The sequence below is a fragment of the Nyctereutes procyonoides genome, unplaced genomic scaffold, assembly GCF_905146905.1.
Source record: "Nyctereutes procyonoides isolate TBG_1078 unplaced genomic scaffold, NYPRO_anot_genome, whole genome shotgun sequence".
Classification (NCBI taxonomy): Eukaryota; Metazoa; Chordata; class Mammalia; order Carnivora; family Canidae; genus Nyctereutes; species Nyctereutes procyonoides.
Genome location: NW_026575145.1, coordinates 21,894,341 through 21,908,171, shown reverse-complemented (window position 1 = coordinate 21,908,171; position 13,831 = coordinate 21,894,341). Strand labels below are relative to the sequence as shown.

The following is a 13,831-nucleotide window of genomic DNA, read 5'->3' as shown; positions in this document are numbered from 1 at the left end:
AATGGAAAGATCTCATTCTATTTTATGGCTGAGTAATATTCTAGTGTGTGTGTGTGTGTGTGTGTGTGTGTGTGCGTATATACTATATCTTCTTTATCCATTCATCCATCGATGGACATTTGGGTTGTTTCCATATCTTGGCTATTGTAAATAATGCTGCAATAAACATAAGGGTGCATGTGTCTTTTCAAATTAGTGCCCTGGGCCAAAGGCAGGCGCAAAACCTCTGCGCCACCCAGGGATCCCTATTTTTAATTTTCTGAAGAACCTCTGTACTCTTTTCTGCAGTGGCTGTATCAATTTACCCACTTATGCCTGTTTTACACATAGAATTTATTATCAGTCTTATATATTATGTTTGTTTTATTTTACATCTGTCTCATCATGGCAAAGCTGGAAGCCTTGCTTTGTGGGTCAGGCAGTGGGGAAGATGGATGTGCTGGGTTCCCTGTGTCCAGCAATGGTAGCTCTTCCCTGCCTCGGCCCGGACTATCTTCTTAGGTATTTAGGGAACTGTGATGGGACCTGTTTGGAGGCCCTTGAACTGCAGGCTCCTGAGAGTTAGGTGGAGTTCATGCCCTGTTTCCCTGTGTTCAGGCAGGTGTGGTTATGGTGTGCTCACCCAGATAAGATGCTGGGAGGTATAGGGTTCAGACTGTTGCAGATAACTTGGAGAAGGAAACTTTGGAGAACTTGGCCTAACTCAGATATTCTTCTTCTGGAAGGCCTGAGACCCTGTGTCATTTCTGGAGGAAACTAACAGTTGAATTTGAATGGCTCTGATGTAGTTCACAGGCTAGGCTGACACTGATAATCTTGGGGCTCTCCCCTCAGCTAGAATGGCCTTGCCCCACATGTGGCTCGATTCTGCTACAACACACAGACTCATCCTGAGGACTTGGAGGAGGCATCCAAGGAAGGTCTCTCCTTCCTGAGCTGCTTGGGAAGGTTTCTTCCTTCCCCTTTGGCACATGCTCCCCTGGCTGCAAAGCCAGTATTGAGGGGGATGATAAGATAGGATAGAAGTTGGTGTAAGGACACAAGATAACAACAGCCCAGGCCTGGGGCCATTTCTAGAAACAGTCATGGGGAGTTCCTCTGTTAGAGCAGACCAGTGGGAGAAGGGAGTCTGACACACACATGCTGAAGGCAGCGTCTTTATTGAAGTTTGCTGGGGATACAGTCAGCAGGGGTTTTGTGTGCCTCTGACAGCCTCCTTGGGGCTCCAGCTGGGGCCAGGCTCTGTGGAACGAGGGTCGGCCCAGGGAGGCCTCTGGCTTTGGGCTTCTCACACAGGCTGGCCAGCCTTCTGTGGCTATATATTCTTTAAGATTTTATTAATCCAGGGCACATATGGGGAGATTCGAGTGAAGACAGCAAGAGGCTTTGCATCTCCAGGGCCATAAGAAACAATGCCCTGGGCCACACCTGCACACAACAGGGGGCCCCCAGAATCCCCCTGTGGGTTAGAGAAAGCAGATCATGAGCATAGAATGTCCTCTCCCAGCTGTTGCCTCATTCTCATCTCTCAGCACCCCAGCCAGCTCTAAGATACCCCAGAGTCAAATCAGGAATCCTGGCTCCTCATGGGGTCCTAAGTTAGGAGATTGTCTTATTCCTCTCTGGCATAGAACCACAACTCTAGATCTTGTCCCTTCCATTTCTTCCTTTCTCTCCTGGAGCCCTGTTCAGCTGACTAGAAGGGAGGGTTAGAGGCAGGTCTTGAGTATGTGAGGATGGAACCCAGAGGCAGGATTTAATTTCCATGTTGCTAGAAACCCACAAACTCAGACACCAGTCACTATCCTCAGGGATTTCCTGACCCCTCCCCCTCCCAGGAGGACGCTGTCTCCCAGGGACTGAATTGTGAGGAGGAAGTGTAGATGTGCAGTCACCTTGTATGCTGATCTTGCCTTCCTGGGATTGCCCACACAGATTTGTAAGTTATGGTTGTAAAACGAATAGTGGTCGCAGGCCGCGGCGTCCATGAGTCTCAACTTGACCTCCCTCAGCGTATCTGACACCAGCTCCATCACTCCTGTTTTTCCCCAGCTAGCAGCCCTGCAGATTCTCCCAGGTGGGATAAAGGTAGACCAGGTGGGCAGGGGGATTGTTCCCACGGCGTGGGTCAGCTTGGCTTTCATTTGTAGCTGTGAGGGAGGGACAGTAGATGAACCTCTCATCCCAGGGAAAGTGGGGGTGTGTTGTGGTAGATGCTCCCTGGGCAGGGCCAAGAGTTGCTCCCCAGTGGGGTGGTGATGACACAGAGTGAGACGGGGGTCCATAGAAAATGGTTTGGAAGAGAGAGAATGAGAAATGCACAGGTCTTCATGAAGGGGGGATGGAGATGTCCTGGGAAGTTAATGGCACCTTCAGTAACATGATGTCGTTGAGTTTGGTGTAAGTGTTATAATTTGGGTGGATGATTTGTTCTGAGACTTCTAGCTTCTGCCATGTGGATTCTTCCTGTTTCATGTCATGAGCTCCCAGGGTGACAGTAATTTTCCTGTTGAGAAGGAGGAAAAAAGCAGGAAAGGATGCTAGTTTCCTGGAAAGGGTCCATTCTGAGCAAGGAGACACTAAGCTCTCTTCTTCCCCAATGCAGGGCCACCTGAGGAACTCAGGTCTTACTCAGGACAGAAGTATCCCCAGGGATCATAGCCAATTCAGCAAGGGTCAGGCCCTGGCAGCTACAGGGGGCCGAGAGAGCTCAGCTGGCACCAGGACGAGAGGGGAAGGGTTGGCCTGCTGTGACCTGGCTGCCCTGGATAAAGTTGTGGGTTCTAGAGGTGGAGATGGCAAATGAAAATGGACTGGTTCCTTCCAATATACATTGCTGACCATCTTGAGATGAGTAGGGCACAAGAATCTCTCCTCAGGCTACTCTGAAGTTGTGTACAACTCTGGTTCCTGTAGCTCCTCACATGAAAAGAGAGTAAGTCAAAGTTTTCTTACCTTCCTTTACAATGAGCAGCTGTCATCACAAATTCTTGACTTATGAGAAACCCGCCACAGCTGGCAATATAACCCTCGTTAGTGACGATTTCCAGATAGACCATGTAGGGGCGGGAGTGTGGCTTGGACTCAATGCCACTGATAATTTCCACTGAAATAGAGAGAATCTCAGGCCCCTAAACACAGGCTCACTTGCCTTCAGACAGAGTACTGGATGAGGAAAAGGAGGTGGAAGCGGAGGGCCCACGAGCTTCTCTCTTACTTCTAATGGAGCTCAGTTCTCCATGAGTCTTCAGAACCCCAATCCACCTGGTTAACCAACTCTCAGCCTCCCTTCAGAACTCAATAGTTAGTTTTGATTCTGAGCTGTCATTTAGGTATTTCTTTTCTTTTCTTTCTTTCTTTCTTTCTTTCTTTCTTTCTTTCTTTCTTTCTTTCTTTCTTTCTTTCTTTCTTTCTCTTTCTTTCTTTCTTTCTTTCTTTCTTTCTTTCTTTCTTTCTTTCTTTCTTTTTTAAAGATTTTATTTATTTATTCATGAAAGACACACACACACACAGAGGCAGAGACACAGGCAGAGGGAGAAGCAGGCTCTATGTGGAGAGCCCGATGTGGGACTCGATCTCGGGACTCCAGGATCATGCCCTGAGCCAAAGGCAGACAGATGCTCAACCACTGAGCCACCCAGGTGTCCCTTCTCTTTATTTTTCTTAAAGATTTTATTTATTTATTTGAGAGAGAATAAGAGAGAGTGTGCCTGAGCATGGGGAAGGGCAGAGAGAGAGGGAGAAGCAGACTCCCTGCTGAGCACAGAGCCAGACTCAGGGCTTATCCTAGAATCCTGAGATCATGACCTGAGCCAAAGGCAGACAGACACTTAACAGACTGAGCCACCCACGTACACCTAAACTTTTCTTCATGTCTCTGTCCTGATTTCCTCTGCCTGAGAGTAAGCACCAAGAACTGTGAACCAGAGGGTAGCTATTTTGAAGAAAGCAGGTTAGGAGGAGCTTCTAAAGCCAGTTTTCTGATTCTTTCTCCACCCAAGACTTCTCATCCCAGGAAAACTATCATCAATTAAAGGGAAAAAGCCTGACACTTCCAGTTAGAAATATCCTCCTAGAATGCTTGCAATGGGATCTTGTACCCTCACTTGAAGTCTTCTTTGACAGGGAGTTACACCCTTGACTCACCAGCTCCAGCTTCAGGAGGCAAGAGACAGGCCAATAAAAGAAGTAGGGCTTGCATTTTCCCAGTGATGGTGTCCATGGTGAACTTCTTCTGTCTCTGCCCTCCCTTGCCCCTGCTTTTATAATCCCAAAAGTAGAAGAGAGGGAGGGCTGGAAACCACAGAAACAACCTAGTCACATCTTTGTCTTTCACTTTGGCCTGTCTATCTTCCTCATCAGAAATTCTTGCAACCCTCCTGTCTTCTCTGCTAATGTTGAGGCTGTGGTTAGATCTCAAGAATCCTGTTTACTAGGACAAGGCATGCACCTTTCTCATCTGATGTAGCTCTCTTGAGGCAGACAGAATAGTAACACAGTTGAGGCATATATTTTAATTTTTTTAAATTTAATTTTTGATTTTTTAAAAGATTATTTGAGAGAGAGAGAGGGAGTAAGAGAGAGAGAGTGAGCAGGGGGAAGGGCAGAAGGAGAGAGAGAAATCCTTAAGCAGACTCTCCACTGAGTGTGGAGCCAGAGGTGGGACTTGATCCCAGGAATCTGAGATCATGACCGGAGCCAAAATCAGGAATCAGACATTCAACCAACTGAGCCACCCAGGTGGCCCTTTATTTTTTATTATTAAAGTATAGTTTACATACCATCTTACATTAGTTTCAGGTGTACAATGCAGTGATTCAGCAATTCTATACATTGCTTAGTGCTCCCCATGATTACTCACCATCCATCACCATACAATGTTTTTATAATATTATTGACTAGTTTCCCTATGCTGTACTTTCTATTTCATGACTTATTTATTTTTTAAAATATGAATAAGAATATATAAATATATGTAAAATATATTTATGAAATATAGGGATGTATAAATAGAAAATATTTATAAAAAATAAGGATATATAAACAAGATATAACTATAAAATATAAATATAAATTTTATAAATAAGGAAGTTTATTTTTATTTATTTATTTTTTAAAGATTTTATTTTATTTATTCATGAAAGATACAGAGAAGAGAGAGAGGCAGAGACACAGGCAGAGGGAGAAGCAGGTTTCATGCTAGGAGCCTGATGTGGGACTTGATCCTGGGACTCCAGGATCATGCTGAAGGCAGGCGCTAAACCACTGAGCCACACAGGGATCCCCAAATAAGGAAGTTTATACTTCTTAATTCCCTTCACCTATTTTGCCCATTCCCCTGCCTATTTTCCTATTTTCCTTCTGGCAACTGCCAGTTTCTTCTCTGTATATAGGAATTTGTTTTTTGTTTGTTTATTTGTTTTTTTTTTTTTTTAGATTTCACACATAAGTGAAATCAGATGGTGTCTATATCTGTATTACTTATTTCACTTAGTATAATGCTCTCTAAGTTCATCCATGTGTTTGCAAATGGCAAGATGTCATTCTTTTTTAATGGATGTGTAATAATCCATTGCACATGCATGTATGTGTGTGTGTCTACTGCAGCTTCTTTATCCGTTCATCTATCAATGGACACTTGAGTTGCTTCCAAATCTTGGCTATTGTAAATATTGCTGCAATAAACATAGGGGTGCATGTATCTTTTTCAATTAGTGTTTTCATTTTCTTTGGGTAAACACCCAATGGTGGAATTACTGGATCATATGATATTTCTATTTTTAATTTTCTGAGGAAACTCCATTCTCTTCCCCTCTTCTACCAACAGTGCATGAGGGTTCCCTTTTCTCCATACCCTTGCCAATGAGTGGTTCGTTTAGGTGATGTAGGAATCTGGAATAGGGATCACCAACCTTTTCTGTAAATAGCAGCGTAGTGAGTGTTTTCAGCTTTGCAAGTCATACTGTCTCTGTGGTAAACTATTCAACTCTGTTGTAGTACAAAACAGCTATTGATGTAAACAAGTAGGTATGACTGTGTTCCAACAAAACTTTACTTATAAGAACAGGTGGTGGGCTGATATGGCTTGAGGGCCATAGTTTGCCAACAGAAGATCAGCCCTTCCTTCATTCTAAATAATCAATAGAACAACAGAATGTGGCAGTGAAAGAAAGAAGAAAAAATGGAGAATTTACTGATTACCCACGATATGTTTGGCACTGATATGACTTTACATGCATCATCTTATTTGTAATAGTCCTTCTGGGTAAGTATCATTATACACAATTATGGGGCACTCAACCAAAGCTCAGGATATCACAAGGCAGCAAGATCCAAAATTTAATGTGTCAGATTCTGAAACTTGTACTTTTTCCATTCCACTAATCTGAGTGATGAGGGATGTGGGATGAAGGGTTAGTCCAATAATTACAGAAAGGAATAGAATGCATAAAGGAGAATAGTTGTGTTCTCTAGGGAGTGTTGGGGTTTTTCACTTGGGCGTTGAGAGGCACCCTTATGACAAATGATATCTGCCCTTGTCATTTGAGATATTAATCTGGGCTGTTGTTCTTTTATGTGCCTTGAGAAAGGAAAATGCTGTTCTTAATTAAATAATAACATGCCATTGGTTACAAGATTCATTTGTGTTGTAAAGAAGTTAAAATGTAAAATACTGTGCATCTTGGAATCAATGAAATATGATATATTACAAGTGTCCCATTCGCTCTCACAACAACCCTGAAAAGTATTATTATTTTCACTTTATGAATGAGGAAAATGAGGCTTGCAGAATTTGAGTCACTTGACAAGATATCAAAGCCAATAAATATCAGAACTAGGTGTCAAACACATATCTGTTTGACTTTACTCACACAGCCTTTCCATATATCACCAGGGACTGAATTAGGAAAAAAAAAACAACTGAGTCTTTTTTTTTAAATTTTTATTTATTTATGATAGTCACAGAGAGAGAGAGGCAGAGACATAGGCAGAGGGAGAAGCAGGCTCCATGCAGGGAGCCCGATGTGGGATTCGATCCCGGGTCTCCAGGATCACGCCCTGGGCCAAAGGCAGGCGCTAAACAGCTGCGCCACCCAGGGATCCCACAACTGAGTCTTAATCATGCCTTTGCTTATTTGTGTTTTGTTACTGGGCCCTGGCTCTGAACTGATATGAATTCTCAAAGACCCAAAATGCCCATGTGAATCACCAGTCAGAGGAGGGGTTTATAGAGTGATCAACAACTTTGCGGCATGTGTCCATCTCATAGTGGGCCCAGTGGGTTCCCAAATCAACCTTTGACTAATTCCCAAGTGCCAGAATGCAGAGGTAGAATAGATGTATTAAAAAGTGGCAGAAAAATGGTTGCCTGATTCACGGAGTAAGAGCTGTTACGGTAGACAAGACCTAGTGGAGCCACCAGTATTGTCTTTACCTACAAAGATAGCAAACTAAGAGCAATATTATGTTCCTAGAGACATCAGAGATTAGTGCAATCACCAAATTATAGAAGGATGCAGGAGTGGTGATTCCTACCACACCTCCATGTAGATCACTTGTTTGGTCTATTTGGTCTTTAGTTAAAGGGCTTCTGGGCTCTCTGTCTTACTGTATGAGGAACTCCTGTTTTTGTTTTTTAAATTGTGCTGGTGCTTGAAGGTGTTAGAGAACAAAGTAGCCAGGGAAGTAAAAGGTTGAGGGGGAGGTGGATTGTAATGTCTCATGGGGAGAATTTACCCTCTAGGGTAAGAGATGGCAGGAGAGCCTTTTGTTTTACTTTCTCACCTCTGTTGTAGGCTCACTGCAGACCTGAGAACCGTTGGCTTTGTGTTGTTTTCTGCTCTGTCTCATCACCTTTCTTTCTAAAAAGATTTTATTTATTTATTCATGAGAGACACAAAGAGAGGCAGAGAGAGAAGCAGGTTCCATGCAGGGAGCCTGATGTGGGACTCGATATGTGGGACTCGATCCCAGGACTATGGGATCACGCCCTGAGCCAAAGGCAGACACTCAACCGCTGAGCCACCCAGGCATCCCTCATCTCCTTTCAATAGCCTCTAAATTTATCCGGTAGTCATGCTAGGCAGTCCTCAAGCCATCCCCTTCCCAAGGGCTTGGGTAGTCCCTTAAATCTGGGATGTTTGTTTCATGAACCTTATAATGCTGCCGGTCCATCAGCAATCAGCACTGGCTAGACTGGCAAGAGATAGCTCTTTGCATCTTAGAATCAAGTCTATCAATGGCAGTCTTCTCATATCTGATGGCTGTTGGAGATCTATTTGTACTAACTGTCCTTTTCATGTGCCTACTTGAAGTTTGATTTGTGGTTGCTGCCAAGAATGGGGTGGGGCAACTGCTCTGAGCCATCACAGGATCAAGGGACAGGAACATAGCTTCAAGGTATCTTTTATGCTCTCCCACTTGTGGATTTGATTAACTGAAGGGGTGCTACTCAGGGCTCTTCATTTAACCTTCCAGGATGTTTTCCCATGTACTCATTCTTCCTTCTGGTTGCTCCTTCTTCTTGCATTTCTTTATCTCTTTACAGAATCATCCAGGTATAACTTCATTTGTTCTCTAGGTGCCATATATGATCGATATAATTTTGAACATTTGGCTGGCATATTGAAACCGCCATGGTGGAGGGACCTAAGCATCAACGTCTCCTGTGAAGGACGGATTTTTTAGTGCTTCAAAAAGGATTGTCATAAGGAGAAGATAGGGGGCACCTGGGTGGCTCAGTTGGTTAAGCATCTGCCTTTGGCTCAGATCATGATCTCAGGGTCCTGAGATTGAGCCCTAAAATGAGCTCCCTGCTCAGTGGGGAACCTGCTTCTCCCTCTCCCTCTGCCGCTCTCCCTGATTGTGCTTGTTCTCTCTCCCTCCCTCCCTCTCTGTCAAATAAACTAATAAAATCTTAAAAAAAATAAGAAGAGAGGAGTGCATCTCTTAGGGCAAACATCTTTCATTTAAATGCAAAGATCTCACTATGAAGGCCTGGGAAAGAGTTATCCTTTTCTTTTTCTTTAAAGATTTTATTTATTTATTTGAGAGAGACACAGAGAGAGAGAGCACATGCAAGAGAGCAAAAGTAGGAGGAGGAGCAGAGGGAGAGGGAGAAGCAGAATCCCCTTCGAGCAAGAAGCCTGACATGGGGCTTGATCCCTGGACTTCAAGATCATGACCTGAGCTGAAGGCAGACACTTAACCAGCTGAGCCACCCAGGTGCCCCAGGTTATCCTTTTCTTATAGAAACCTTATTCAGACCATGCATTTGGGAGCTAGGTGGAGTAGGTACATAGTTAAGAGTTCTGGAAAGAGACTGTGGAATCCTCATAGTACCCTTTACTAGCTTTGTGATTTTGGACATGTTTTTTCATCTCCCTTAGCCTTTCACACTCAGCAATTCATCTGTAAATGGGCATAAGAATGGTGAGGATGAAATAAGAGAGTTTATTTGGGTAAACTATCAGGTACAGTAAGTACCCAAAGTTAGTTGTTAATAGTATTAGTATGGTTAAGATCACATACCTCTTCGAAGATTTTGTGAACCAGAATTGTCTTCTTTTAAGTTGTGCCAGACTCTAAAAAGCCAATGGAAATAAAAAGCACCTTTGGGCACTTGGAAGCAGTATCCTACCTGCCCCAATCCTATTATAATATCTGAGCAATTCTGGGACCCTCCACTCTGTGGAGGGTCCTAGAGGACTAGTGGTTCTCAGAGGACTGGTGATTCTGTGCTCTGGGGTATCGCAGCCCCATGAGAATGTTATCCTCTTGTCTGTGCTGTGCTGTGGGAGCTGAGTGCTGGGACAGTTGGTTGCATCTTCATTTTATGTTCTGGGAACTCATGTGCTATTATTTCTGTGGGTTCTTCAAGTTGCTCAACTTTTTCCTGATTTATTTTTTTTTAAGATTTTATTTATTTATTTGACAGAGAGAGAGAGAAAGAGAAAGAGAGAGAGAGAGAGAAAGAAAGAAAGAAAGAAAGAAAGAAAGAAAGAAAGAAAGAGGGAGGGAACAAGCAGGGGGAGAGGTAGGCGGAGGGCAAGGGAGAAGCAGACTCCATTGAGCAGGGAGCCCTACTCGGGGCTCCAAGCCCAGACCCTTGGGTCATGACCTGAGCCAAAGGCAGATGCTCAACCGAATGAGCCACTCCGTTGCCCCTCCTTTCTGATTTCATGGCCTTTTGTATCCAGTCTTACTCCCTTGATAATCACATGACACATGATGGGCACTATCTTTCTCATCCCAACTTCATTCATTTTCTCTTACTAACATGTGAGCTCTTTAGTGATGATATTTGTTTCTGTCTGGATATCAAAATTCTCCATTTCTCTCAGGCTCCGGGTTTCTAAATAAAATGCCATTTACTCACTCACTTTATCAGTCAAAAAAATGGTTTGATGGACATTTGGTAAATGCCAGACCCTGGTGATACAAGATGAGTCTGTAGTCTCATAATTACAGCACAAATAGCAAAGTGCTGCAATGGAGAGAGGGAGTGTGGTGCGATGGGAGGAGAAGCTCTCCAGTCTATACTGGGAAGGTAGCGACAGCTGCATTCCACCTGAGAACTCAAGGATAGGTTACATTTTGTCACTGGACAAATTGAGACAGGGCTTTTTCTTTCTTTCTTTCTTTCTTTCTTTCTTTCTTTCTTTCTTTCTTTCTTTCTTTCTTTCTTTCAAGATTTTATTTGTTTATTCATGAGAGACACACAGAGAGAGGCAGAGACACAGGCAGAGGGAGAAGCAGGCCCCCTGTAGGGAGTCTGATGTGGGACTCGATCCTGGACCCCAGGATCATGCCCTGAGCCAAAGGCAGATGCTCAACCTCTGAGCTACCCAGGCATCCCGGAGGCAGGGCTTTCTGAGCAGAGGTAGCAACATGTCCAAAAAGGGCCAGAGAAAAGGTTGGATGACTGGGGGAACTACAAGTCACTCAGTATTTCTGAAGCATAAGGTTAATGGAAAAACGGCTGGAATGGTGGAAGAGGAGGCTGGATAGGGGCCAGTTTAGGAATGGCTCATCTGCCGCACAAGTGTGGAGTTTGTCCCTAGGTCAGCAGTTAAAATATTGTGGTCAGAAGCACATTAATGTCAAACTTACCCATCTCCACCATTTCTAAGTGTGGAGAACAGTGTTTTAGTGTTTTTTTTTTTTTTTTTTTTTTTTTTAGATTTTGTTTATTTGTTCATGAGTGACACACAGAGAGAGGCAGAGACACAGGCAGAGGGAGAAGCAGGGTCCCTGTTGGGAATCTGATGCAGGACTTGATCCCAGGACCCCAGGATCATGACCTGAGCTGAAGGCAGATGCTCAAAACCACTGAACTACCCAGGTGTCCCAGAGCAGTGATGTTAATCATATGCAGATTATTGTGCAATATTCACTAGGAATTTCTCCTTTTGCAAAACAGAAACTTCACACGCATTGAACAACTGCCCTCTCCTCCTTCCCACAGCTTCTGGCTCTCACTAATCTATTTGTCTCTAAGAGTTTGACTACTTTAGATACTTCATATAAGTGAAGTATTTGTCTTTTGGAGACCAGCTTATTTCACTCAGGTTCAGCCATGTTGTAACATACAACAGGATTCCCTTCTTTTTTGGGAGCTAAATAATATTCACTGTATGTATTTACCCTGTTTTCTTTATCTATTCATCTACAGTGGATATTTCGGTTGCTTCCACTTATTGGATTGTTCTTTGTTTTTTAACTGTGAAATTGATCACCTAGACATGTAGGGCTTATAACTTACATGTATGACTTAGTGAACAATTATAGAGCAGATGCTCATGTAACTATTACCAAGATTAAAAAATAGAACATAGGGACGCCTGGGTGGCTCAGCGGTTTGGCGCCTGCCTTTGGCTCAGGGCTGGTCCTGGAGTCCGGGGATTGAGTCCCACATCAGGTTCCCTGCAGGGGGCCTGCTTCTCCCTCTGCCTGTGTCTCTGCCGCTCTGTGTGTCTCTCATGAATAAATAAATGAAAAAAATCTTAAAAAAAAATAGAACATAGCCAGCACCCAAAATCTCTGTGTGCTTTCTGATAACAACCTTCCAGTCCCACTAGCGGTAACCACTAACCTGACTTCTGGGATAATTATTCTTTTTTTCCCCCCTGTATCTACTTGTTTCCTAAGTTTGGACAAGAATAAACTTATTTTACTGCCTATGTATGTACCTCTAGACAATAGAATTTAGTTGAACTTTTTTTGAACTTTATGTAAATGGGATGTTACGTATGTATTTTTATTTTATTTTTTTAAAGATAGATTTATTTATTTATTTATTTATTTATTTATTTATTTATTTATTTATTTATTTATGGTAGACACACAGAGAGAGAGGCAGAGACACAGGCAGAGGGAGAAGCAGGCTCCATGCCGGGAGCCGATGCGGGACTCGATCCTGGGACTCCAGGATCGCGCCCTGGGCCACAGGCAGGCGGCAAACCGCTGAGCCACCCAGGGATCTCCACGTATGTATTTTTAAAAAGGATTTTATTTATTTTGACAGAGGGTGTGAGTGGGGGCGGGGGAGAGGGGCGGAGGCAGAAGGAGAGGGAGAACCTCAAGCGGACTTGATGCCAAGCGCAGAGCCCTATGGCGGTGCTTGATCCCACAACTGTGAGACCTGACCTGAGCTGAAATTGATTTGGGTGCTTAATCGACAGAGCCACCCAGGTGCCCCATGTGTGTATTTTTTTGTAACTTGCTTCTTTCATTTAAAATTATGTTCGTGGAATTTGTTCATGTTGTGTGTAGCTCTGGGTCATTGTTTCCATTGCATGAATACATCACAAGTTATATATCCATTTTACAAGATTATGGACTACTTTTTTCCTAATTTTTGATTATTATAGATAATGCCAGTGAAAGTATTCTTGGACATGTATCCCAGTGCACACTTACATGAGTTTCTTTATGGCTGTAACTAGGGATGCAATCGTTGGGTCAAAGCATATGCATACCTTCAACTTTACTAGGAAATGCCAGACTGTTTCCAGAATCATTGTACCAGTTTATGCTCTCACCAGCAGCTTACAGGACTTCTCTTTGCTCTATATCTGCACTAACATATGGCATTTTTAGATTTCTAAAAAAATATTTTATTTATTTATTCATGAGAGACAGACAGAGAGAGGCAGAGACATGGGCAGAGGAGAAGCAGGTTCCCTGCAGGGAGCCCGATGTGGGACTTGATCTGATCCCAGAACTCTGAGATCATGCCTGAGCCGAAGGCAGATGCTCAACTGCTGAGCCACCCAGGTGCCACCAGATATTCTTAAAGTAAATTTTTTATTGGAGAATGACACAAATGTATCAAAGTATATAAATCTTGTGCTGGAAGTCCTAGGTAGAGTAATTAGGCAAGACAAAGACATAAAAGGCATCCAAATTAGAAAGGAAGAAGCAGAATTGTTATTTGTTGATAATATACTAACAACTAACAACATAATACCTGACAAAGAAATAAGGAAAGCTATCCTACTCATAATAATACCAAAAACAATAAAATACTTAGGAATAAATTTAAACATATATCAGATAAGGGGTCAATACCCAAAATATATAAGGAACTCATACCACTCAACAGCAAAAACCAAGACAATCTGGTTTAAAAATGAGTGGAGGAACTGAATATACATTTTCTGAAGAAGATGTCAACTATTTTTTTGAAGATTTTATTGATTTGAGAGAGAAAACATGTGTAAGAGAGAACATGAGATGAGGGACGGGTGGAGGGAGAAGCAGACTCCTCACTGAGCAGAGAGCCCCCCAATGTGGGGCTCCATCCCAGGACCTTGGGATCATGACCTGA

The 13,831-nt window shown here is 43.2% G+C and overlaps 1 protein-coding gene across 1 annotated transcript; it reads right to left on the bottom strand.

Annotated features, from left to right (window-relative positions):
* Positions 1 to 1,315: 1,315 nt before the first annotated feature.
* Positions 1,316 to 4,201, bottom strand: CMA1 (chymase 1). The gene is made up of 5 exons (XM_055309057.1): positions 4,147 to 4,201; positions 2,956 to 3,106; positions 2,371 to 2,506; positions 1,896 to 2,150; positions 1,316 to 1,459 (listed from the first exon to the last, which is right to left on the bottom strand). The coding sequence occupies exons 1-5, from the start codon at positions 4,199 to 4,201 to the stop codon at positions 1,316 to 1,318; spliced, it is 741 nt and encodes a 246-aa protein (XP_055165032.1).
* Between the last annotated feature and the right edge of the window lie 9,630 nt (positions 4,202 to 13,831).

Excerpts from the sequence above, each read along its gene's own strand:
- CMA1 (XM_055309057.1), bottom strand. The coding sequence starts at position 4,201 with ATGCAAGCCCTACTTCTTTTATTGGCCTGTCTCTTGCCTCCTGAAGCT. Across the intron at positions 2,507-2,955 it reads GCTGCTCATTGTAAAGGAAG|GAAAATTACTGTCACCCTGG; the intron begins GTAAGAAAACTT and ends CCTTCTCAACAG. Across the intron at positions 1,460-1,895 it reads AGGCAAGATCAGCATACAAG|GGGGATTCTGGGGGCCCCCT; the intron begins GTGACTGCACAT and ends TCTAACCCACAG.